The sequence below is a fragment of the Apis florea genome, unplaced genomic scaffold, assembly GCF_048593485.1.
Source record: "Apis florea isolate Af1SG1 unplaced genomic scaffold, ASM4859348v1 contig_3496_pilon, whole genome shotgun sequence".
NCBI classification, from domain to species: domain Eukaryota; kingdom Metazoa; phylum Arthropoda; class Insecta; order Hymenoptera; family Apidae; genus Apis; species Apis florea.
In genome coordinates this window covers 5,204,649-5,228,463 of record NW_028256773.1, presented here as the reverse complement: position 1 = coordinate 5,228,463, position 23,815 = coordinate 5,204,649, and the positions used below count along the sequence as shown (strand labels likewise).

At 31.6% G+C, this 23,815-nt stretch overlaps 2 protein-coding genes and 2 long non-coding RNA genes across 13 annotated transcripts; 2 read left to right on the top strand and 2 right to left on the bottom strand.

The window, feature by feature from the left end:
• The first annotated feature begins 201 nt into the window (after positions 1-201).
• On the top strand, positions 202-18,294 carry nab (NGFI-A-binding protein homolog). Of its 10 annotated transcripts, none has more exons than XR_001113112.3 (13): positions 203-241; positions 777-964; positions 2,571-2,904; positions 13,767-13,868; positions 14,044-14,181; positions 14,355-14,665; positions 14,820-15,029; positions 15,112-15,362; positions 15,776-15,878; positions 16,992-17,059; positions 17,271-17,377; positions 17,543-17,599; positions 17,683-18,294. XR_001113112.3 is itself a non-coding variant. In XM_012494817.3 (13 exons), exons 2-13 carry the CDS (start codon positions 941-943, stop codon positions 17,788-17,790), a joined length of 1,725 nt encoding a protein of 574 aa, XP_012350271.2. In that variant the 5' UTR covers positions 225-241; positions 777-940; the 3' UTR covers positions 17,791-18,294. The 10 variants fall into 10 exon arrangements, 8 of the variants coding, with proteins under 8 accessions (XP_012350273.2, XP_012350271.2, XP_012350270.2 ...); XR_001113111.3 differs by having other exon boundaries at positions 205-241; positions 16,989-17,059; XM_012494817.3 differs by having other exon boundaries at positions 225-241; positions 15,112-15,266; positions 16,989-17,059; positions 17,266-17,377.
• On the bottom strand, positions 1,565-2,711 carry LOC147656813 (uncharacterized). The gene is made up of 2 exons (XR_015293685.1): positions 2,445-2,711; positions 1,565-2,385 (listed from the first exon to the last, which is right to left on the bottom strand). It is a non-coding gene; the product is annotated as an uncharacterized LOC147656813 (long non-coding RNA).
• On the bottom strand, positions 9,202-10,715 carry LOC147656812 (uncharacterized). The gene is made up of 2 exons (XR_015293684.1): positions 10,105-10,715; positions 9,202-9,729 (listed from the first exon to the last, which is right to left on the bottom strand). It is a non-coding gene; the product is annotated as an uncharacterized LOC147656812 (long non-coding RNA).
• Positions 18,295-20,607: 2,313 nt separating the features above from the next.
• Positions 20,608-23,489, top strand: sage (salivary gland-expressed bHLH). The gene is made up of 4 exons (XM_012494715.3): positions 20,608-20,858; positions 21,719-21,881; positions 22,351-22,548; positions 22,812-23,489. Exons 1-4 carry the CDS (start codon positions 20,817-20,819, stop codon positions 23,228-23,230), a joined length of 822 nt encoding a protein of 273 aa, XP_012350169.1. The 5' UTR covers positions 20,608-20,816; the 3' UTR covers positions 23,231-23,489.
• Positions 23,490-23,815: the final 326 nt, after the last annotated feature.

Sequence of the window (23,815 nt, the reverse complement as noted above, 5' to 3'; positions counted from 1 at the left end):
TCCATTTACGTGAATAAAAATCTTTCCCTCTATTTCTACTGGCGCGGAAAAGGTAGGCCAATGGAGTGGGAATAGTAGGGCGGGAAAGGTAGAGGGGCAATAGTAATAGTAGTGGGTGGACGGGCATAAAAATAAGGCTGGCAGAAGTAAGAGTAGCAGACTAGACTAGGAAAAGAACTATGATGCCGTTGCATGGCAAAAAATGAAGAATCATTCACCGCAATCGTGAGAAATGGTAATGGTAAGAAAACAAATTGTACACGTAATTGATCTTTCGACATTTTTCAATTTCTTTTTTGTTTATGTATTTCTTTATTTAATTTTTAACTTATAGAATTATAAGAAATACATATATATATATATCATGACTTTAAAAGATGGAAATGATAATGATCTTTTAAAATTCAGTAGATATATTTAATGATAAGCATAGTATATGTATACATGTTTTAATCATAAAAATGGAATATTGATAAATTTTAATTATATTATAACAATATTAGACATTAAAACTGTGTAATATTATTAAATTTTTTTAAAAGATCAATATAAGATAAAAATTTATTTGTTTTTATTTTAATGCAAAATTTTTTTTAATATTTTTTCTTCCATTTCTCTCTTTAAATAAATTAATAACAATTCAAACGAATATTATAAATTTATTAATTATATTATAAATATATATATATATATATATATATTAATTTAAGAATTCGCAAAATATAATTTGCAAAAATGTTGAGTGTTCGTGAACCAATAGGATGAGATGATTGAAGTTCCTTCTAGGGGATGCATAGGACGAGGGGCGGAAAGATAGCTTTTTACAATGAGTCTTCTTTCCGTCTCTCTTACGACTATTCGTTTACCAGGATGGTGAAGATGGTAGGCATGGTAGGGGACACTTTTTATATCGACATCATAGTCTCAAGGAAGGATATATATGTTCTACATATACAGCAACTATGTAAGTAAGTTATCTATGTAAAGAAAAATGATAAAACCGATATGAAAACCTTAAATTAAAAAATATTATCGTTGACGATCTTTTATTATTTAATGATTTTTTTTTATATTGCAATTGTATTATTTATTGATTAGGTCTATAAATTTAGCAAAAATTCAACGATATATCAACGATTAATTAAAATATTGTTTTTAAGTTTACTTATAATAAGAATAAGTATACTTATTCTTAATGAATTAAAAAAATGTATTGAGTAAACTATCAACCTATTCCATAATTCATTCATAAATCATTCATATTAACATTTAAAAAAAATCAAAATTTCAACATTTAGATAGTTATCTAATATCCTAAAATTTATTTATTTCATTTATAATATATATATATAATATATAATAATCATTTATTTAGTGATTCTATAAATATAATTAATTTGAATTGATTGAATTACTTGAATACATTGAATAATATTTGAAATATTTATAAATATTATCAAATATTAGATAACGTATCCTTTAAATCAGAAATCAATATTTAATGTGATTAATTCTATTAGAAATAACTCTCTTGCATTAAAAAACTATTAATACTATAATCTTCTAAATACTTATATATTTGATTTATTTTTCATTTAACAAATAAAACATTAAATTTTAGTGAAATATAAATTAAATATTCAAAAAGATAAGTATTATTTATATTCATTATTTATCTTTGAGTGTGGGAATTGTGGTACATAAGAATTTGAGATTTACGTACTGTGTAACTCGGTAATGTCCATCGTTCCTCATTGTTCTGAGAGGTGGGGGCACTGTTCGAAAGGTGGGGATAACCGCACGTGAATATGTCTATGGTGGGGGTAATATTGCACGTTGTATAGTTGAGTGGAGGGGGCACGACACAGCACGTAGTGGAATCACTCGATGGCCGGCAATGTGCACCGCGTCATCGTTCCAAGTATCTCGCTGTTCCTTTTCAAAGTGTTAGCGTTAATTTATCTTTTCTATAATAACAATTTCAATTTCACATATACATATATTTGACACGTTTAGAAAAAAAGAAACAATTGGTGTTGCCGAAGAGAAATAAATATTAAACTATTAATTCTTCGATAGAAAAAATCATAATAATAAGAATATTGACAATTTCCACGATTTCAATTCACGTGTTATAAGTGCCATCGACTTTATGTGTCTATAGAAATATAATTCACATTTGACTTTGTTTTTTTCATATTCAGATCTTTTTATATAATGAAAATACTTTTTTTATTCAATTATTGACTTTCTTTATACTTTCACTGATATTTCATTCACCACATACATGTTCGTTCATCGTAATTATTGGTCAATGATGTCAAAATACAATTATTTCACTTTCTCAAACACTTCTTATTGATGATTTGCATATTTCTCATGTTCCTATTAGAGATGTAAGATACTGAGTAAAAGGTGCGTGATATTATAAATGCATATAGTACCTTTTGATGCTTTTGAACGCGACAAACATTGTTGCTCGAGTGTAGTGAGTGCGTATTGTGGGAGGTAACGCCTCGATGCGATCCTCCTGGTGAGGAAAGAATCGAAAGTGGTGTTAACTGTTGAAGATGGAGAGTCGCGTGCTTGGAGGACCCACGCCGGAAGAGACAACAGCGGCGGTAACCACAAGCTGCGGTATCGGTACAGCTTCTCCAGTGTCAACGGCGCCGATCAACGCAGTTCCTGGTGTCGCTGGTGCCGGCGCTCTCACTTCGGCCACTTGTACCATACAGAATCCTGTGGTCGTGGTGGCAAGTCCGCCGACGAAACATCAGCAACCTGCCACCGTACTATCCACTATCCCTACTGTCCCTCCTGTTCCTACTGTCCCAAGTGTATCCGCAGTCAGCGCGGTTACCGCTGCTGTGCCGAAGATACTCAGCAGAAATGTCAATGGCACGCGTAAGTTATAGCATTATTAGATCGATTGTAAATTATATGTATTTTTATATTTTTTATATCTATGAAAATTGTTTTTTTTTCTATGTAATTTTTTTTTAATCAGAAATTATTGTAAAAATTTTTCTTAAAAAAGAAAACTAATTGTAAATTTAGATTTTTGTTCGTTAATATTTTTAAATGAGATTAATAGTTAAATTAATGACTATATCGATCATATTATATAATTCTTTAAATCAATATGTATGAATGATTGATTGTCTCTGTTATTTTTTAGAACAAATATCAATTAAAAATATCAATTAAATACATGCGTTATGTAGAATATAAGAAGCAAAAAAGACGATAATAATTATGAGATACTAAATATTTATCTACATACAAGTATCTATGTTGAATGTTTGAATTAAGAAAAAATAGATATTTAAAAAATTAATAATTTATAAAATCTACAAATTTTTTAATAAAATATACAATTTATTTTTAAATAATGGAATCTTCATTAACTTATACTTTTAATTTTTCATATGATAATATAAATGATGAATATAAGACATATGTGATTATATTAAAGAAATACAAATTTTGAAATTGGTGATTCAATAAATTTTTCTAGAAAATTTTAAATTTTTGATAGTGAAATAAATGATCAATCGCAAACATACATCTTATAAACATATCTGAATAGACATATCTAATTCATTTTCAATCATTATTAATTAAAAAGAATTTCGAATTAATAAATTTCTGACGTATTAATCACAAAGCTTAAATTCAAGAAACAAGATATTATATACAAAATGAAAATACAATTATCAGTACAATAATCAATCATTTTTTTCAATCATTTGTTGTATTTATAAACCTCAATTCTTATATTCAATATTTCAATTTTCTTTTTGAAAAAGTTTCATTTTTAAAATCTCAGAAATATATATATAGACCATAAATATATGCGGATATATAAAGTAGATGTGCTTTGTCTACTCGGGATAGGAAGAGACATGACTCAGGAAACGGATAAAAAGCGTCGCGTCGCGCAAAAAGATGCTTTTTCTTCCGCCATCGGTGAGCAACTATTGCGAGAACGGTTTTTGTCAGTTTCTTACAAGATGAAACAGCCAACGGTAGTATAACAGTATAGAGGGCACACAGAGTTGACCATTGCAGACTAACAATAAAAAAGCGCTGGTTTCGCGGTTTTGCCCGCCGTTTCTCCGAAAGTTGAAATTGCGAGAGAGAAGATATCGAAGACGGCAGTTGGTCCATTGGCTGCAAATGGCTGTTCCTCCTTTTTCCACTCCCTTTCTCCTTCTCTCTTTTCACCTTCCGTTTCTTTTTCTCCGTTTTTCTTTCTTAATATCTCTTTATTTTATCTCGTGTTGAAACATTAACAGAGAAAACTATTATACGCAAATCATATCGTAATCTAACGCGTTAGAAATTATTTCACAAAATTCAAGGAAAGAGAATCTGATCATCTATTTTTTTTTTTTTTTCTTTTTTTATTTCTTCGGTATTTTTCCATTAAAACGAACGTTTCGTAATTCTTGTTTTGGATTCGAAAGGTTAAGTGTTGTTTTTTTTCCTTTTTTTTCCACATTTTTTATCATCTATTCCTTTTTTACGACCTCGAGTCGATAAAAGAAGAAAAGATTTTTTGTGTTTTAATTTCAAATGAAATCGAATGACCCTGTTTGCTTAGAATTAGTATGCAAAAGGCGGCCTATTCGAAACACTGGGATAATTCGGTGCGCCATAAATTTGAGGCCGAATGTATGTAAAAACGGCCACTTGCTCGCTACTCCGCCGCTATGCAACTTAACAAAAAATGTTGAACTTTTTGCGGCAAGTTTGTCGGATTCCCGCGCTTACTTAGAACTTATTGAGCCAAGAATTTTTTTTTTTACAAATTAATTCTACCGATCCCTCTCGCATTCCCAAGCCTTTCTTATTTTATGATTATCTCTTTTTGTGACTGGACAAAGAAATAATCAATTTTTTTTCTTTTTATATATCTATAAAAATGGATATCTTTTAAATAATAATCGTAAAAATGAAATTAAATAATTTTTTTGCATTCGTTATTTTTATTAATAATTGAAATTAATTAAATGATTTTTAATTTTATTTTATTAATTTTAATTTTTGATAAATATTTTATTGTATTGTTATTTTTTTTTTTTCTTGCAAAGTACTTATATATAGTTCGTAAAATGAACGCTCGTAAATCGTCTCGTTTACAACTATAAATAACTAAAGTTAATAGTAATTTCTATTTTTTGAGTTAGAGAGAAATTTCTAGTTAACTGTAATTTTTTTTTAAAAAGATTCAATTGCGAGAAAGAAATTATAGATAATACCTATTTAAAATTCTTTTTTTTATTTAAAGAATAAATAACAGTGTCAAATTTTGAAAGTATTTATTTCCATTCAATTTATAATGTATTCCTAATTAAAAATAGCAAGTCATTGCTTACTATTCTATTTATCATATAACGTTAAAAATTGAACGTTAATAGTTTTTACAAATAAATAAGAGAAACGAAAATTACATCTCTCTTTTTTCTTCTTTATTAACCTTATTTGGAAAGAATCATGCAGAAAAAGGGTTACGCTTTTTTTTATTTCACCGTGTCTTCACGAATCATTTTAGTTCTCGTTCCGGTTTGTCACTCGAATTAACCCGTATTCGAGTGCATCCACCCACGGATCGCACGACTTTTTGATCGTATTCAGATTACATTCAAGCATCCCTTTAATGTCGGAATAGAGGTACGTACAGAAAACTCGTTCAGAAGGCGTGCAGAGTACACAAGTGGAATCAAAGAGCTCGTTAGAATAAGCAGCTGCGTGTACGCCGCTAATATTTGTGCTGGCCGAACATTTAAAATGCATAGAAATGAATTGCTATCCCATATATGATACGAAAAACTATTTCTTTTATGAAATATTCTCCCCGAAATAGATTATAACATTCGGCCGATTCTTTTCACTTTCGACGTAAGTTAAATTTTTCTATGTCTGCATTACTACATTAAATTTGCGCAAACGTATAAAAGATATTTAAAATTCGTTCTTTTAATTGTGTCCTTTTAAATGTATGAATTTCCAATTTCGTAAAACTCGTGGTCAACATATACCTGTTGCATAAATTTTCCTTTTCCATTCTGATATTCAAGACGGTTGAAAAAATTGAAACACGGGATTTTTTCCCCTTTTCCATCAAGGATAATCGATCGCGCGGCTAGCTGGATCGTCAAAATGTAGAGGCGTAGAACCGAGCCAGAATATTCCCACAGGAGAGGGGAGGGTCTTTATTTCGTTCGCGAATAAATTAACAAAGGGCAAGAAGTCCTTTGCCTCATCACCGGTGACGGAGGGATGGTTTCTCGCGTACACCTTTTCCCATATACTTCTCTTTCTTTCCTTCCTTCCTTCCTTTTTTTTTTCTCTCTCTTCTTCTCCCCCCTTTTCCTCTCCTTGTTCTAAACTTCTATAATCCCAAAAAACGATGCACAGTCGCGCCCTCGCCTCTCTACCTGTCGATCCAACACTACCCAGTGTGGCCTAACTGGAATAAAATACACATACATGCACGAGCCTCAGGGTGATCCGACCGGACCCTGTTGGTCCGGCCCTCCTCTTCGAGCATATGCATATCGTCACCCTTTCCGTCGGTCTGTCTTTGGGAGAAAAAAAAAAAAGAAAAAGAAAAAAAAAAAACTCGGAACAGTGGTCTGACCCGAACGAGAGAACGGGAGGAGGTGGTGGAGAAGGGAGGAGGGGAGAGAGAGAGAGAAAAAAAAAAAAACAAATACCTCGAAAAGAATTCTTTGTCTCTCCCTCCCCGTATATATACGCTCTTCCCTCTTTCTTTGCCGCGCGCGCGCGCGGGCTCCCCGACGTTCTATCTGATCTCTTCCTTTCTCAGGACGTTTTTGCCTCCACGGACGAGTTTCCCTCCACCACCCTCAGCTACGCTCGCTCCCCAAGCCCTATGATAGAGAAGTTTTTCTGCCGCGTTTTTATCAGTCTTCAACCTTGCGAGACCAAGGGAGAAGAAGAGCGGCTGGGTGGCGGGAAACGTATATATATATATATATATATATATATATATATACGCACGTATACTCGCTTCGTTTGCTCGTCTTTCGCGCTCCTGTTTTTCTTTTTATCAGGGCGGTGTGTTACGTTGCGGTTGGAATGTTGTTGAAGTACGATGTACATGGAGAAAAATCATCTTTTTTTTCTCTCTCTCTCTCTTTGAATTTTCTCCATTTTTCATTAAGGAAGGAGTAACAGTTGTTACTATTATTGTTCTTCAGCATTTTTTCCGCGTGTAGATAATATATCGTTGGATAATACGTGTTGATTTTGGATAAAGGACGGAAGGAAACGTCGAATTTCTAATTTTTTCCCTCTAAGTTTTTTTTTATTTTTCATTAAAACAGAGAGAAATAATTGTTCATCAAATATTGTTGCTATTACTTTTCGCGTGCGAAGATCGAATTATAACGATATTGGAACGTGATTAAAGTAGGATAAATATACGGAGGAGTTTTTTTTTTTTTTTTTTTTTTCTTTTTTCTTTCGTTAGATAAGATGTAATATTGTTCGTCATCGCTATTGTCACAAGATATTGTTGTTAGACGAGGAAACTGTCGAGTTGGTTTTAATTAATGAGACTAATTGTACTGTTGTCCGTATATCGTCGTTTCACCGTTCGATATTCAAAGGTTATTCATATCTCTCGATTATCGTTTTTTAATTCAATTCGACGTATCATTCATTCTTCCATTACTTGTTAGGCATATTTGCCTATCGAATATGCGTGAATACAAGATAAAAGTAGCGATCGAAACAGCGAAGTGAAGACCCTTGCTTTTGAAGATCGTGTGAGTGTGACTAAAAAGTGGCGAGCGCTTCCATTTAAGAAAAAAAAAAAAAAAAAATTAGCCCCCGATGTTTTGCTTATAACCCTTTGCTTCATCTTACTTGGACCCGAGAAAAAACTTGCTGAAAAAAATGCTTTATTCACATTGGATGCCCGTGGGAAACGTTTCTTCCGAGGTTTTACACCAGATTTATATTTTTTTTATATTTTCTTCACAATTATTTAACTATTTAACTTTTCGTTATAATTAATAACAAAATTTTTATATATATATATATATATTAATTAAAAATTAAATTATGCGTATAGAAAATAATAATAAATTAACAATATTATGTTTAATTAAAAAAAATATCAATAATGTTTGTTAATTTGATTAAAAATACATGGATTTTGCATTATTTTCATTTTAATTCTTCTCTTAATTTTATAAATAAATCAATTCACCTCTACAAATACAATTTATTATTATTATTCGATTCGATTGATCATTTATCATTTAATTTTAATCATTTTCTTCTCGATATCGTATCCAATCCAATAATATAAATAACGAAACGCAAAAGGCCGACGCGATTTATTATTACCAGAACGTTTCGATCGCATTCGACGATATCGATTCAGACGGCCCCGTGTACGCTCAGGTAGAAAAGAGATACGGTGCAAAAACGATTATCATGCAAGTATATCGCTAAACTCATCGCTATTTGCGATGGAATCCAGATTTATCCTGTTTATTCGGCCGAACCCTGTCGCACGACTTTTTACCCAATCTGTTTTCGTTACGTGGACGGGAGATCTTTTTGGTCGACCTCCGAACTCTTTCATTTTGTTCCCCCGTCGAGTTTCTGCATTTTATTTCTCTCGGTCGGGATTGTCTATTTTTGCGCCATACTACGCGGACGCGTCATCGTTTCTCCGAACAGAAACTTAGATTAAGTATCTTCTTTTCCGTTCCGCTTACTTTTCCACGGAGGCGAAGAAACGCATCAGACAAAAATATTTTACAGTGATCGTGATACTATGCGTTTTTTTCTTTTCTTTTCTTTTTTCTCTTTTCTACGATAATCGATCCGACTTATTTTTATTTACACGAAGAATTATCGAGATCGATAAAAATATCATGAACTTCGAACTTATTCGAATCTGTTACCTATTGTTTAATTAGAACAGCGTTACGTCGTGTAGAAATTTCATTATGAATCTGTACTTTATATGTTAAATCAATATGCAAAATTTTATGAATTCTTTTTTCTCTCTCTCTCTTCGATAGGTAATATTAATAGTAATTTTTGATCGTAACGTAATTAGAGGTTGTTGTTAAAAAAAAAAAAACGACATAATTATACTGAATGATAAACCTCAAATTAAAAATATGCTATACAAAGAAACAAAGCGATCGATAATTGTTTCAATTATCAGTTTTATAACTTTTCATATAATGTACAGGTCGTTCGAACTTTGCCACATTTTGACTCGATGATCGAAGGGTTAATGGTAACAATGAAACCCATTAAGCACATCCGAAGAACTTAACCGTCTCCCACCGGCGATGACGTGGATTTCATCCCGGTCTGTGTCCCGCCACCAAATAAAGATTACGTGTCGTGGCGTTTTGCAATTTTAACGGACTGCCAGTTTTTTCTCGATGGCGCGGCATGCGGGCACAAAATCGGTCGACCATATTTTAAAATGCGCCTAAGGGAAGGGGGAGAAGTTTGAAAAGCAGCAGGGGATGGAAAAGTGGATGGAGGTTGGGCCGTAGGATGGAATTTGGGCCCCACCCTGCTGCATACTTAAAAACGGTACCCAGCCAATGTCGGCCTAACCATTGCTACCCCCCCCAAGTCACGGGAAATACGTTTTCTTAGCCTGGGCCCAATCGACCGTCCCTTCATTTTTTAAATGTCGCCATTCAAAGATGATTACGGCTGAAAGAAGGAGATAGAAGGATGTTAATATAGGAACGTATGCTGTTAATTCGAAAGATAAAAATCATTGTCAAATTTGTTCAAGATCGTAAAGAGATGATTGGATTTTATCCTTGGGAAAGAAATAATTATCTGTGCAATTATCTGTACAGTCTTTGTATACAGAAGTAAGAATATTTCTATTATTTCATTGATATGATTCAATAGTTAATTTTTAGGTTATCAATATAAAAATGTATTGTCGAATTTTAGTCGTATAAGATTTATGGTAATTTCGTTAAGAATTTCACAGATTAAAACGAAGTAAAATAAAATATTCTCATACGATTTAACAAACAAAAATATTTAACCACGTTAAAAGATTCTATATCTCACAGCAGTATCTCTCTCTTTCTTTCTTCTTCGTTGATCGTTGACCAGCAAATTAGTTTTTTTTTTTCCTCCCTTCTCTTTGAAGGGGAGTTCACCATCGTCGAAAGAGAGGGTAGGCAAAAAGTGGGGATAAGTAAAATACTATCCTAGAGAGGCATCGGTGGTGGTGGTGGTATATATTAGAGGGAGGGGCTCAGCAGGGTAACTGTGTAGGGAACGAAAATGGTAAGGTAAAACGGGGATATATACCTACGAAGAGGAAGAAGAAGAAGGAAGAAGGGGTGGTGCACGGAAAGTAACGTGGAGATAAAAAGGGGGCTGTTCGGTGGGACAGGGATAGCCGTGAAGATAACCAAGAAACTGAGAGAGAGAGAGAGAGAGAGAGAGGTTGCGAAAAGAAGAAGAGGTGGAAGAAAGAGGGAGATGGGGAAGATTTAGCGCGAACTAGATAAAGAGAGAGAAAGAGGGAGAGAAATAGTGAGAAAGGGACGGAAAGGAAAGGTAGGGGGATCGAAACGGCGACTCAGTCCATCTGTCCGGTGTTTTGTCCAAGCGGCGGCAGAGGCACTAGACAAAAACTCACCTAACCCTTCCTTGATTACAATGCCGGTAAAAAGCGAAATACTAACCGCTGCTGCTGCTGCTGCCTGGTGCTGCCGCCAGTGGTGTGCGGTGCCATTGCCGCGCGAGAACGGCCGCTTCTAAGAAACTAGACTCGTTTTTGCGTTGCATCGGAAGAGCGTCCGTACCGTGAGCTATCGAACAAAGAAGCTGTACCATTTCGTTCGCTCTCACCCTCATCCTCTCTTCTCTTTGCCACGTCCAACGTCTTTTACCTAGGACCACCTCCCTCATCTGCCGATGGCTGCTTCTAGACCACTCCTAACCTCACTTCGCTTAGCCACTGGATTCTTCTTGGCTTTCTTTTTCTTTTCTCTCATCGTCTTCCTTCTTTCTTACGTCGTTCATCCTTCCTCACGCTTCTAAGTCTTAGCTTATATATATATATATTCACGTTCCATCGAACGGTTATTTTCTTAATCCCTTCCCGATTTCTCCGTATCATGATCGTGCTTCTTCGCCCCCTGCCTAACTTTTCTCCCTGTCCATTACGCTGGAGGACTTATCGATTCTTCTTGAAGCATTTGATGGTGTTCCCGAAGGAAATCTCGTTTCTTTTTCTTCACAGTTTTGCGAAGTTTACGTCAATTGATGAATTGACCCTTTAGATTGTCTCTTAGCTTTGTTTGATTGCACACAAACAGTTTTGTTATTTATTAATAAATTTGTTCAATTGGAAAAAGAAATTAGATTGTGAAAGAGTAGAATCGATTGATGTAAAATAATTATTAGAAGTATAGTTATTTCTATAATAATTAGAAATATTATTTGACACATTCAATTGACAAGAAGAAGAAGAAGAGAAACTCCATCAACAATGAACATTTAAGAAATAGATCTTAATTTAACACATTAAATTATTTTCAATAGTTACGATACGCATACGATCTATGAATGAAAAGAATTCGTAAATAATCTCAGAAATCACAAGTTATGCGAAACTGAAATTATTATTGAAATTTTATCGACGTAAAAGACGATCTTAGACGTATCGATGATCTTTCAATCTTTCATTTCGTTGACAAATTAAATAAAGAAAATTGTAAATTAAAAAAAAGAAAAAGTATAAAAAAGATGAGGAGACGAAACCAGAAGATAATAGAGCATGTTATAATCCGTTGAAAAGTGATGGAATGACAGTGAACTGTGGACACAAAAGAGAAAAGTCGGTGGTGGCAAAGAGGTGGCGCGTACGCATCGTTCCCAGGGAGGCCGAGGAGACCACGGTAGGATCAGGTTTTTCTTAGCGCGTCCCTGGTGCGCGGTATTGGATGCTATGCCGTGACGACTCTGCCTCCGACTCGCGTACGTGTTCCCCGCCGACAAAAACGATTATCTCGTGCCAAAAAAGTTGTTATGTAAATGCACTGCCTGTCCTAGACTGTCGGTCAGAGGTATAGCTACTATACAGCTATAGATTTACTTGATCGCGCGAGGAGGATGTTTCCTATCGTATGATTACGATCAGAGTTGGATAGAGCCTAAGAGAAATTAAATTTACCATTGCCTGTCCATACCATGCGTATTCTAATCATGATTTTCTTCTAATATATATAAAAAAATTTCCAATTACAGGTATCCATTTAAAATTGTTTAATATGCATTCACATATGCTCGATTATTAGATCAAATTTGGAATTTCACAGAATCTCGTTTGTTTTAACAAATCAACTTGTACAATCATTGTACCGTAATGATTAAAATTTCACTGATAAATATTGATTCGTGGATCTGGATTAATGTTTCACAAATACCGTGGTGTTCAAATAGATAAAATTTTATGGCACTTGTTAGAGGCGCATAACGATCCTCGTCTCGTGAAATGGGCCGAGCGGAAAGAACGTAAGAGCAGGGGGGGGATGGGGAACGTAGGAGATCGGCGCCTCATTAGAAAGATCCACGTATCCCTTCGGGTTGAGCCGCGGCTGCAGGGGCCAACGTCAGAAAAATCTCGCGGAACGAGTCACCCCGCTGCTGTCAGGGACTTACTCGTATCTCGGTCGGTGTATATAAGCGTGAGACCGGGCCCCAGCTTCGTAATAAGACCTGACGGCCAGGTTTTTCAGGGGCCGGCTCTACCGTATTGCTCCGTATCTCCTTCTGCATTTCTTCTCTCTATCGCTCTCTCTCAGCTTCCTGTCGCTCTCTTTATTTTTTGCTCTCTCTCTCTCTCTCTTTTCTTCTCATCCCTTAAATATATCCCTTTTTCTTTCCTCCTCCTCCTCCTCCTCATCTCGCCGATACTTTTGCTCTCCTCTCGGTTCATCTTCCGTTTTATCCTTCTCCTTATCCTTTTGTTTTAATTTCTATCCTTCCCTCCTTGTCGCGCATACGGCTCTTTCTTCGGGACACACCATCTCTCTCTCTCTCTCTCTCTCTCTCGTTCCTTTCCTCGAGCCGCGGCGTCCGATGCCATGCCAGCGGTACCGGTATTAATTTATACGCTGTACGTGTGTGCACGCCGCTTTTTCTCGCAGTTCCTCGAAATTTGCAAGAAACTAGTCGGACACCCTGGCGGCTCGACCGTCTGCCGCATACTGTCGGGGCCGAGAGCCACTCGCGGTGAGGTGAGCTCGGCGAACCGGCCTCACGGACCGAATGATCGATCAACCGACGATCCACCCCTTTGATATGTCGGGATACCGGGAAATTATTTTCGACGAATCTCGAATCTCGACGAAAGGAACGTGAATTATGCCGGAGTTGTGGTGCTTCGTGGAGAAATATATCCCCCCTCCTTTTTTTCTTCTTTCACATATCGAGAGGTATCGGGGAAATGTATGCGTTTGAATTTTTGTTCGAATATTCCAACTAATATTCCGGACAACGGCCCTTCGATTAACTCTTTCCCAGATTTTCATTTGACTTGATGATCGAAGAGGGAATCGAAGATGTGATCGATGACTGCTTTTCGAAAGATAATGATGAAAGGTGGCGGGATCTTTTTTTTTTTTAAATTGTTTTATTAAATGAAATTAAGTTTTGTATTATATTATATCTATACATTTTAATATCGTCGATGAATTTTTACATGAATCATTCAGTGGTGCAGACATCCGTACCTCAGAATGAAGCGGAACTTCAACTGTACAGGGTGATGCAACGTGCCTCTCTGTTGAGCTACTATGACACGCTTTTAGAAATGGGTAAAGAGTAAATTCTTTTTAAAGTATTAAAATTTAATATTAATACGTTGATAATCTTAAATTTATCATCCGTTATATATATACTTATATACTCGTCGGGTAATATTCGGTTTTTATCCCGTGTTTTTGAAAATGTGGCGAAAAAGATTAAATCATTTGTTATAAACAATTATAGGCGGTGACGACGTGCAACAATTATGCGACGCTGGGGAAGAGGAATTTCTGGAAATTATGGCACTCGTTGGTATGGCGAGCAAGCCGCTTCACGTCAGAAGGCTTCAAAAAGCTCTTCAGGAATGGCTTACAAATCCCTGTAAAGTACCACGATTAATAAACGTTTTTTTTCATTTTTCACAGGAAAGATATAGAAACATTTCATATAGAAACAAGTTTAAAATTGCATTTCTATATTAATGAGTTAACAACGGAAGGCATCTTATGAAAAGGCATCATAAAAAGATTAAACTATGAAAAATCTTGTTACAGCCCTTTTTCAAACACCGGTCGTTCCAACGTCTGCTACATGCAAAACTGCCGCCGGCATGGGATTCCCCTGCGTGAGCCCCAGGCCACAAGTGCAAAATCTTCAAGGTTTCACCACGGCCTCCCAAACACCGACTCCTACACCTTATGTCTCGTCACACGTATCCCTAACGCCATTACCATGCAGAAGTACCAGCCCCATTGTATCCGTGACAAGTGTAACGGCACCGGTTGCCACGACCACATTTCGACAAAGTCCGAGCCCCAGCACACCTTTACCTTATACCACTTCTCACAGTCCCGGCGTGTTACAGGTGTGTCATTCCGAATTATGTTTAAAAAAAAAATTACAACAAATATCCACAGTATAATTTGTTGTTGGAAAGGATAGGCCACGCTCGAATCACTTTTATTATAACAAGATCGATGCGTAAAGGTAGATAAATATTGGAAAATATCACTTTTCAGGTGGGAACATGCGAATCATCTTGCGGCAGTGGTACAACCCCGAGTCCTAGCGGTGGCGGCGCACCTGCGAGTCCAACGCAACCCACCCCAACTCTTTTGCAATCTCAAATTCAAAGACTTGCAGAGGCTGCTGAAAGACTGGCCGCTACTGTCCGCCCGGTCGATCCAAAGCCTCATAATGTTAAAAAAAAGATTTGCAAAAATTTGGAAGTACATATTTTTAAGGATTTAATTTATTATTTCTTCTTTAATCGTTGTTAACAAATTTGATGTAATATTGTTACCGTTGCAGTTGGTAATGGCTATGCCCGATAGCGATCCAAGGAGAATGGAAGAAATTCGAAAATATGCAGCAATTTATGGAAGGTTTGACTGTAAGAGGAAACCGGAGAAACCGTTGACATTGCACGAAGTGTCAGTGAATGAGGCTGCAGCTCAAATTTGCAGGTTCGTACCTGCCCTACTTACTAGAAGAGATGAACTTTTTCCTTTGGCCCGCCGTGTTGTGAGAGATTCTGGCTATCATTATTCAAAAAATCATTAGTAAGTATCCATTAGTAATTTCCTAATAAAATATTCTTAAGCTTTATCTTTATATTTAGGTAAGAATATTAAGAATATTAAGAATATTAGGTAAGAATATTAATAAGATTCTGGCTATCATTATTCAAAAAATCATTAGTAAGTATCCATTAGTAATTTCCTAATAAAATATTCTTAAGCTTTATCTTTATATTTAGGTAAGAATATTAATAGAAGATTAATTGAATTAAAAATAAAAATAGCGGATAATTTAATGAGATAATTTAATACTATATCATACTACATATTATGAATTTTATTGAAGGATAATTGTCATTTTTCTTCTTTCATTAATTTTTTTAAACATATGTATAAAAGATTGATAAAATTTTATATGGAATTGTTACGTTAATATTATATTTGTAACACTCTAGTTTATCCGTTTCGAGGCCACGTGAAAATGGCGAGGAAAACGATGCCGAGCGTACAAAGCGACAAAAGCTCGAGCTCGAGGGTGAGAATGAAGATGGGACGCAGGTTAGCTCACGTCGGCCATAAAAAGAAGCCATGTACAGGTGATTCCGGTTCAAAATCGATCATAAACTTAGGACAAAAATCAAGAATTTTGATATAAAATTAATTGTATAAGATACGTTCTATAGATTATGCATTAATATGATACATAAATAAAAAAAAATAATCGAATAAATATTTTTATCATCACTTGAATATGCATTATAAAAAAGGCATAACAAAAATCTATGATTAATTTAAAAAAAAATGCATATTAGAACAAAATTATCTTATTTAAATACATTATATTTATTTAAATAAGTTATAATTATTATACTTAATAATTTTACAATTATATAATTATAATTATTAAATTATAAATTGCATGTAAATAATTTCAAAATTATTGAATAATAATTATAAAGTAATATATAAGAAAAACATAAAAAATATTTAAAATATTAAAATATTATTATACTTTAAAGATAGAAAAATATGATTCAAAATTCTTGATAGAATCCTTATAGTTGTGATTTGATCTGGAATCATTGGAATCTGGTATATTATTGAGCTGCTGCACTCGCATGAGCGCTAACCTACTAACTATCCATCCAGCACGCAAAATAATTACAACACATAAACTACTTCATATACACGCGAAGCACAAACAGAAAAGGTCAAGTATAGCTTCTGCATAATATGCATGGCTTTGCATTGATTGTTTGTATATTGATTCCATGTTATTTATTTAAATATCAAAATATTAAATGCAAAATTTAGATTTAAAAAAAAATGAGAGAGAGAGAGAGAGAGAGAGAGAGTGTGTGTGTTTTTTTTTAAATTAATTACTTAATATTTCATATTTTATTTCAAATATGAAATTTTTTTTATTTTTTTTATTTATCTTAAAAAATATTTTCTCTATAAATTCATATATATTATCTACAATACAGTAAATCGTTTTATTCCACACTTGTTAGGACTCTATGCTTTGTTCCTGGTGTCCTTACGAGTTGTGTATATTTGTTGTATTAATTGCACTTATCAAAGATATTAATTATTATTATTCTTCTGCCTTTCATTTAACGCACTATATTTGTCATTTCCACTATCTGTAGCAGTTCACTGTTCTAGGAGGAGTTGGATCTACGTTGTCCTGAAATGGATATAAATAACTCGACAATCAGAAGACATAGATCTTCAAGGTGATTACTTTCAACTCAATTGGATTTTAATCCAATTAAATGCATGATATATTTTTCATTCATCGAAAAGGAAATTTAGATTTTTGAATCTAAACTGCAAAATGTGTTTAAAATTTTTTATAGAATATTTAAAATCTTGGATATCACGTGATAAAAAGATTATTTTACAAGTATATATTGATGTTCAGACATTTGCATTGTTTTAGTCCAGTTTGGAGGAAGAAGAATAACAATGGCATGTTCAGTGCGAGTATCGAGGAGATAAGTGATTCGGATAGTCAACTTTCATTTTCAAATGAAGAATCTTCGTCGATACATGTAAGCGAATAAATTTATTAAATTTTATTAAAAGTAATTGTTTTACTTTTTTTTAATTAGTATATATTCAATATATTTCACAATTACAAATTACAAATTTTATTAAAAAATTAAAAAATAATAATAATTTTTCATATATTTCAATCAGAGTAATTTTATTTGCAGGACACTAATGAAGTTGAAGCAGATAATACGGATAAAGAAAGTGATTTTAATCTTAAGGTATGTTTTTAATATATCGTTATAATATATATATACAATATTACGTTATTTATTCTGATTCTGATGAATTTAATCGAATAAAGGTAATAGCTTCGCGAGGAGATAATATAATTGCCGTGGCGAATCCTGCATTAATGGAATGTAATCATCCTATAAAAGAAGAACCAGCAGATGAGAAACCAACACTGTGATATTGTTAGAAAATTGTATTGTCATATTTGCATCATTCCTAGAAACATATTTTAGCTTATATTACAATTAGTATTATTATTATACTCGTATTTGACCATTGTTGTATAATTTACTATAAAATTAAATGCACATATAATTTTTTATCAATATTATAAATGTTATTATACAAGGGAAATTTTCTTTATTAAAAATTATTTTAAAACAAATTTTATAATTACGTGCAAGATGAACAAAATTATATTAATACAACTCTGGTCGGTATAAAATTTTCAAATAAATACTTTGCATATATTTTAAACTACGAAAACACTTTTGTATATATCAATTTCTTTAAATCAAAAAAAAGCATATGCTGACTGAATATAATTGCGTATTGTATAACATTAAAAATTTGTAAATATAATGAACATTTTTTCATTCAATGTATTGTATTTTTAAAACAATCTATCAAAACATTATCATTCAATTTATGTAAAATTAATAAATATATATAACGATAATTACATTGTATTGTTAGAAATTCATAAAAATATCCATAATTAAAGTATATAAAAGAAAGCAAATGATGAGAGAAAGATAGAAATAAAATAAAAATTGAAAAAGCGTCGCATTAAAACTCCATTTTTAAGTGCCGCCAATAAAACAAATATAGACAAGGAAAGAGGATAATAAGAAAAGGACAGAGATAGGATAAAATTATTGAAATCAGCGCCATCTTCAGAGTGCCGCAAATGAAACTCAAAAACAAAGGATAGAAAATAGTGAAAGAAGGATAGATATAGAATAAGAATTGATCATTAACGCCATCTTTTGGATATCAAAAACATTTCTCTGAAATTTTTTTCTACAAATAGTTGAGAGATGGCGCTAATACTTAATTCCTATACTCTACTTTATCCTATTAAAGAGATACCTTTGACACTTACGAGATGGCGCTAACGATTAATTCTTATCCTTTTCTATCCTTTTCTCATTATTTTCTGTCCTTTCTTTATGTGTTTCATTTGCGGCACTCTGAAGATGGCGCTGATTTCAATATTTTTACTCTATTTCTATCCTTCTCTCGCTATTTACTCTCCTTGTCTACGCTTCCTTTGGCGCGTGATTAGACAAAGTACGAATTAAATATCAATTAAACGTACTTTCATCATTTCTTTTTTAAAACTACAATGTGTTTTAATCTTTAATATAAGAACATAGATATTACATTCTTGGCCTCATAATATATCTCTAATTAATCAAAGACGATAATTATTAATAATAATTTACACATAAATTATTCTTAGACGATTTCTTTTTCAATTCATTTTATTTTTTTCAGACAAAAGTATTTGTCGGAAAATTTTCAAGATACAGTCATAAAAGTAACAGCCGTCCATACAACTCTTTAAATATAAATATTATTTATTTTATAAAATATTTCACTACTTTCATTACTTCAATAATGATATATATACATGATGTATTGTAAATTTTAATTAAAAAAAAAAAAAAAAAAAAATATACGTTTCTTAAATAAATCAAAATAAATTACTTCATCAGGTTAAAAATTGAATATCTAATTTAGAGTTTGTACAGTTTCTTTTTAATGCATTCCATTTCCGGTTTTTTCTCACCGTCGTGTATAAAAATACTTAATTTTTCTATAAAGTTAGAATTTCCCACGCATTTTCGAAAATGATTATCGTTATTCTTCACAATCCGTTATACTTGTATCGCTCGTCTCACTAGTATTTCCATTCGCATTTCCATAGCGGGCGTCTATTATGTTTTGATGTTTGCATTCCCACTTTTATTCCGATCATCCCAGAGATTCTCATTCAATTTGACAAGAAAAATTTGACATTTGAAATTTGAAGAATGTTTGTCGAGTGAAAATTGAGTAAAAATGATGTAATGTTACGATCTTCGTATACGAAATATTAAGTTAAATTACGAGTGTTTATCGTTTATATAAAAAAATTTGCTCAATAATTTTATTTGTCAAAATAATAAAAGAAAAGTTTGTATCGATTAAAAATAATTTTTTCCCAAGTAAACGAACTATTTTAGATGAAATGGAACAATATATTATTTGAAATTCGATCATATAGGAAAGAATTCGAAGGGTTAAAATCTTCTTGAATAAAACGAAAATAGAAAACAGAAAATTTATCTATCCACTCATTTGAATTTTCCAATAATTCAAAACTTCTATTAACCACATCTTAATCATCGAAAGTATGTATTTCGAGGTGTGTGATAATATTATGTTTAATTAATCCCCAAATATCGATTGATAAGAATATTTACTTAATTATACATTGAAACAAACATTACAACGAGTATCTTAAACATTTATCGTAGAACTTTTCAACACTTTTATTATTTGGTATAAAAACAAAATTTTCTTTTTTTTTTTTTTAAATATTTGCATCGATTGCTTCTATATTTTATATAAGATTAAAAGAAAAAAAATGAAATTCGTATCAAGTTTCACGAAATTGATCGTAATCTTCGAATAAACTTCGATATCTTTCGAGTAAATAAAATAATTATGTATATTTCTTTTAATTTTCGATATACGAAAGACCGATTAATACTTATAAACATACAAAAAAAAAAAAAAAAAAAAAAAAAAAAGAAAACAAAATGGGGAAAAAAAAAAATTAAAAAATTTCGCATAAACTTCCCTCGGCAAAACTGTTGTTTCAGCTCAGGAGGCATCGTGTCAAGGGCCATCGAGAGAGAGAGATCATTGGACAAACGATTGGACGCCTTCCTTAAATTGAGAGCCTCTGTTGGAACACCTGAATACTTAATAAATGGATAAAATTAACATTAATAACGACTGTCTGTGACCGATCCACATCTTATCCGACGACAAACGAGTTCGACAGTTTGCGTGTGATATATGCCTTCGAGAAAAGTTTCTCGAAGAAGGTAGATAGATCGACAGTACCCTTTAACCATCTTCTTGGATAAACTGTTTTAGGAACAAACCGACCGATATTTCTCTTAATAATTATTTCATAGTATTCTCGGAATGGACCCGGAGGAATACGGCAACGAATTGTCGCGAAACGAGGTAACGTTCCTTCAACCCCTTACCACGTAGGTAGACATAGGTATGTCAAAAGAATTTAGGGGTGTTTCTACGGGAAGATGCAATTTTTGGACGATTTGTAATCGCTTTTTTTTTTTTTTTTTTTTTAATATTCAATATTGTGATTTAATTTTTCCTATTATATTATATGTCATATTTAAACTGTGTTTTCTTAAATTTCTTCGATATGGAAAAGTAGATGTATTCAATGCGTTACGCGTCTTGTTGCGTAGATAATAGAAGATTTCTGGAAATTTATTTTTGAGATATACTTGTAAAAATATTTGAGGAAAATGCGCATAAACTTTATTAATGATAAAAATAAAATGTGGATAAATGTTTTTAAATGAAAATTAATCCAAAATACGTTATTTAGAAATATGTCATAAGAGAAAGAACAATTTTATTTATTCGACACATCTTGAAATATTTCTTTTCGAAAAAATTTCCTTTCGAAAAGTCTCCTCTTCATTCGATATAATTATTTCACGAAAATTTTCTAAATATGATATTATTATATTATCATATTAAATGTTTCTAATATTTTTAAATAATATATTACATTTGTAATTATTCTTCAAATCTTTTTTTATTATCCACAACAGGTATTATTATATATGAAAATTATTCTTGCCTATAACTACGTGATAAGTTTTAATTTTATCTTATACATCGTACGTCAAAAGGATTGATCGATATGATGAAATCTTTGAATTCGCATGTTTCATTTCGTATAATAATTGGTCGAATTTCTAATTAATTTTTTTTTAAAGGAAAAGGAGTAAGAAAAAAAAACACTTCTAAAGATCGAAAATTGTTTTAATTTTTTTTTTTTTTTTTAGTCAGAAAATGATAGCGAAGAATGCGCTCATTCGCCTATATTGTTGGATCTAGATAAAAATTCTAAACAACAGCAAGAAATTTTAAATCAAGAGAAATGTTCATCGTCTAAATTGCCCAATGTCAATCAATATTTGCAAGATCAGTTAATAAGAAATGGATCAGGTATATTCATGGTATATATTCATATTAATTCGTAATATTTATTTATATATATATATATATATATATATGTATATACATTTAATTTTTTTCCTATACAACGTGATGTACAGATACATATAAAGGATGTAATTGACACAAAAAAAAAAAAAATTTATACAAAGAAATATTTTTACATGTTACATAATATTATTCAATTAATAAAGCTGTCATTTTATTATTTATTGATATTGAATAGTGTTTTATATTAAGTTTTTGTTTAATATTAAATATAAATACCAATATAATAATATTTTATTTATCATATAATAAAAATATCTTACCATCGAATACTTTGTAGTGAATTATAATTTCAATTTTTGATAATTTATTATTTAAAATCATTAAGATATGAAAAAATATTTCAAAATAATGATTATTAAAAAATAACTATAAATAACTATAAATATAATTACAAGATATTTATTTATAGAAAATTCAAATATATCTCAACAATCAGCAAGAAGATCATGGCATGATGGAAATTTCGAAGATCGTCAACAAAATGACGATCGAGTATTTGTAATAAGAGTTCCCGAACCGGAAATGATTAATACAAATCCTCATTTAGAAATTCTTCACGAGACTAACATTAAATCAGTTCAAAGAGAATCATCACAAACTGAGAAAGGTGAAGTAAATAGTATATAACTCTAATAATAATAAATAACTTATTTTTTTATATATTACATTTACTCCTACAGTTATTATCATTTCGTGTTACATTTTTATGTGTTAAAAATTAATTTATAAATGAAAAAAATATAATTTATATATATATTATATTATTATTATATAACTATTATAATTTATAATTATAATTATATCAAAAATATTTCTTATATAATTTAAATGTTATATATTTTTTTAAATTGATTTTTATTTTATTCTCAGATTATAAAAAATCAGCTTGTGATCGTGAACGCACAAGAATGCGTGATATGAATCGTGCTTTTGAATTGTTACGATCGAAGCTTCCAATCTGTAAACCACCTGGTAAAAAACTTTCCAAGATCGAATCGCTTAGGCATGCGATCACATACATACGGCATTTGCAAAGTCTTCTAGAACCACAATACAATTATGTTCCGAATGTAACAGAAAGAAACTATTACGCTAATAGTGCACCAGTTACTACAACTACTTCTTTAAATGTTCAACATACATCCCGATGGGAATCATTTGCTTATTATCGTTACGATTATCACACACCTTTTGTTAATCCTTCTCCGGTAACATTACCTTCATCTATTCATCCTCGAATATCAACGGAACAGAATGATCGACAATTTTCTTATGAAATACGACATTAATATTTATATTCAATAAATATTTATATTTATTATCATTAAAATATTAGTTTTTTGACAATCATATTCGTTTGAAACGTAAAAATGATAATACACAAGCTAAATCCACAGATTAGAGTTCAATATATTTAATCACTAAACTATGATTAAAAATTATAATTTTTATTTAGTTAATATTATAATATTATTTAGTTAAATAAATATAATATTGTTAAATGTAATAATAAATATATTTTATATTTCAATAAACAAATGAAAATAATATAATAATAATTCAAATTATTTGCAATATGTGCATTATTCGGAAAATTATATAAGATCATGATATATTAAGTGTCTTTCCACATTTTGAAATTATATATTTTTATTCATTTATTCCATAAAGAATATTTTATTTTAATATGATGATAAAAATAATTTAATAAATTCAATAATAATTTAGCATTAAAAAAGTATTTTATAGAAATAATATTATATCATAAAAATTATAGATCATATTTTATCATATTAAATAAATTTTTCTCTTTTTAATATATATGCATACTTCCTTTTTTGAAAAGTAAGAATATTACATGAACATTATAATGG

Bases quoted from the DNA above. Each gene is read 5' to 3' on its own strand.
- nab (XM_012494815.3), top strand. From the start codon at position 941: ATGTTCTACATATACAGCAACTAT. The intron at 965-2,570 runs GTAAGTAAGTTA...TAACTGTTGAAG, and splicing joins TCTACATATACAGCAACTAT to ATGGAGAGTCGCGTGCTTGG. The intron at 15,879-16,988 runs GTTAGCTCACGT...TCACTGTTCTAG, and splicing joins AGAATGAAGATGGGACGCAG to GAGGAGTTGGATCTACGTTG.
- sage (XM_012494715.3), top strand. From the start codon at position 20,817: ATGGACCCGGAGGAATACGGCAACGAATTGTCGCGAAACGAG. The intron at 20,859-21,718 runs GTAACGTTCCTT...TTTTTTTTTTAG, and splicing joins ACGAATTGTCGCGAAACGAG to TCAGAAAATGATAGCGAAGA. The intron at 22,549-22,811 runs GTGAAGTAAATA...TTTTATTCTCAG, and splicing joins ATCATCACAAACTGAGAAAG to ATTATAAAAAATCAGCTTGT.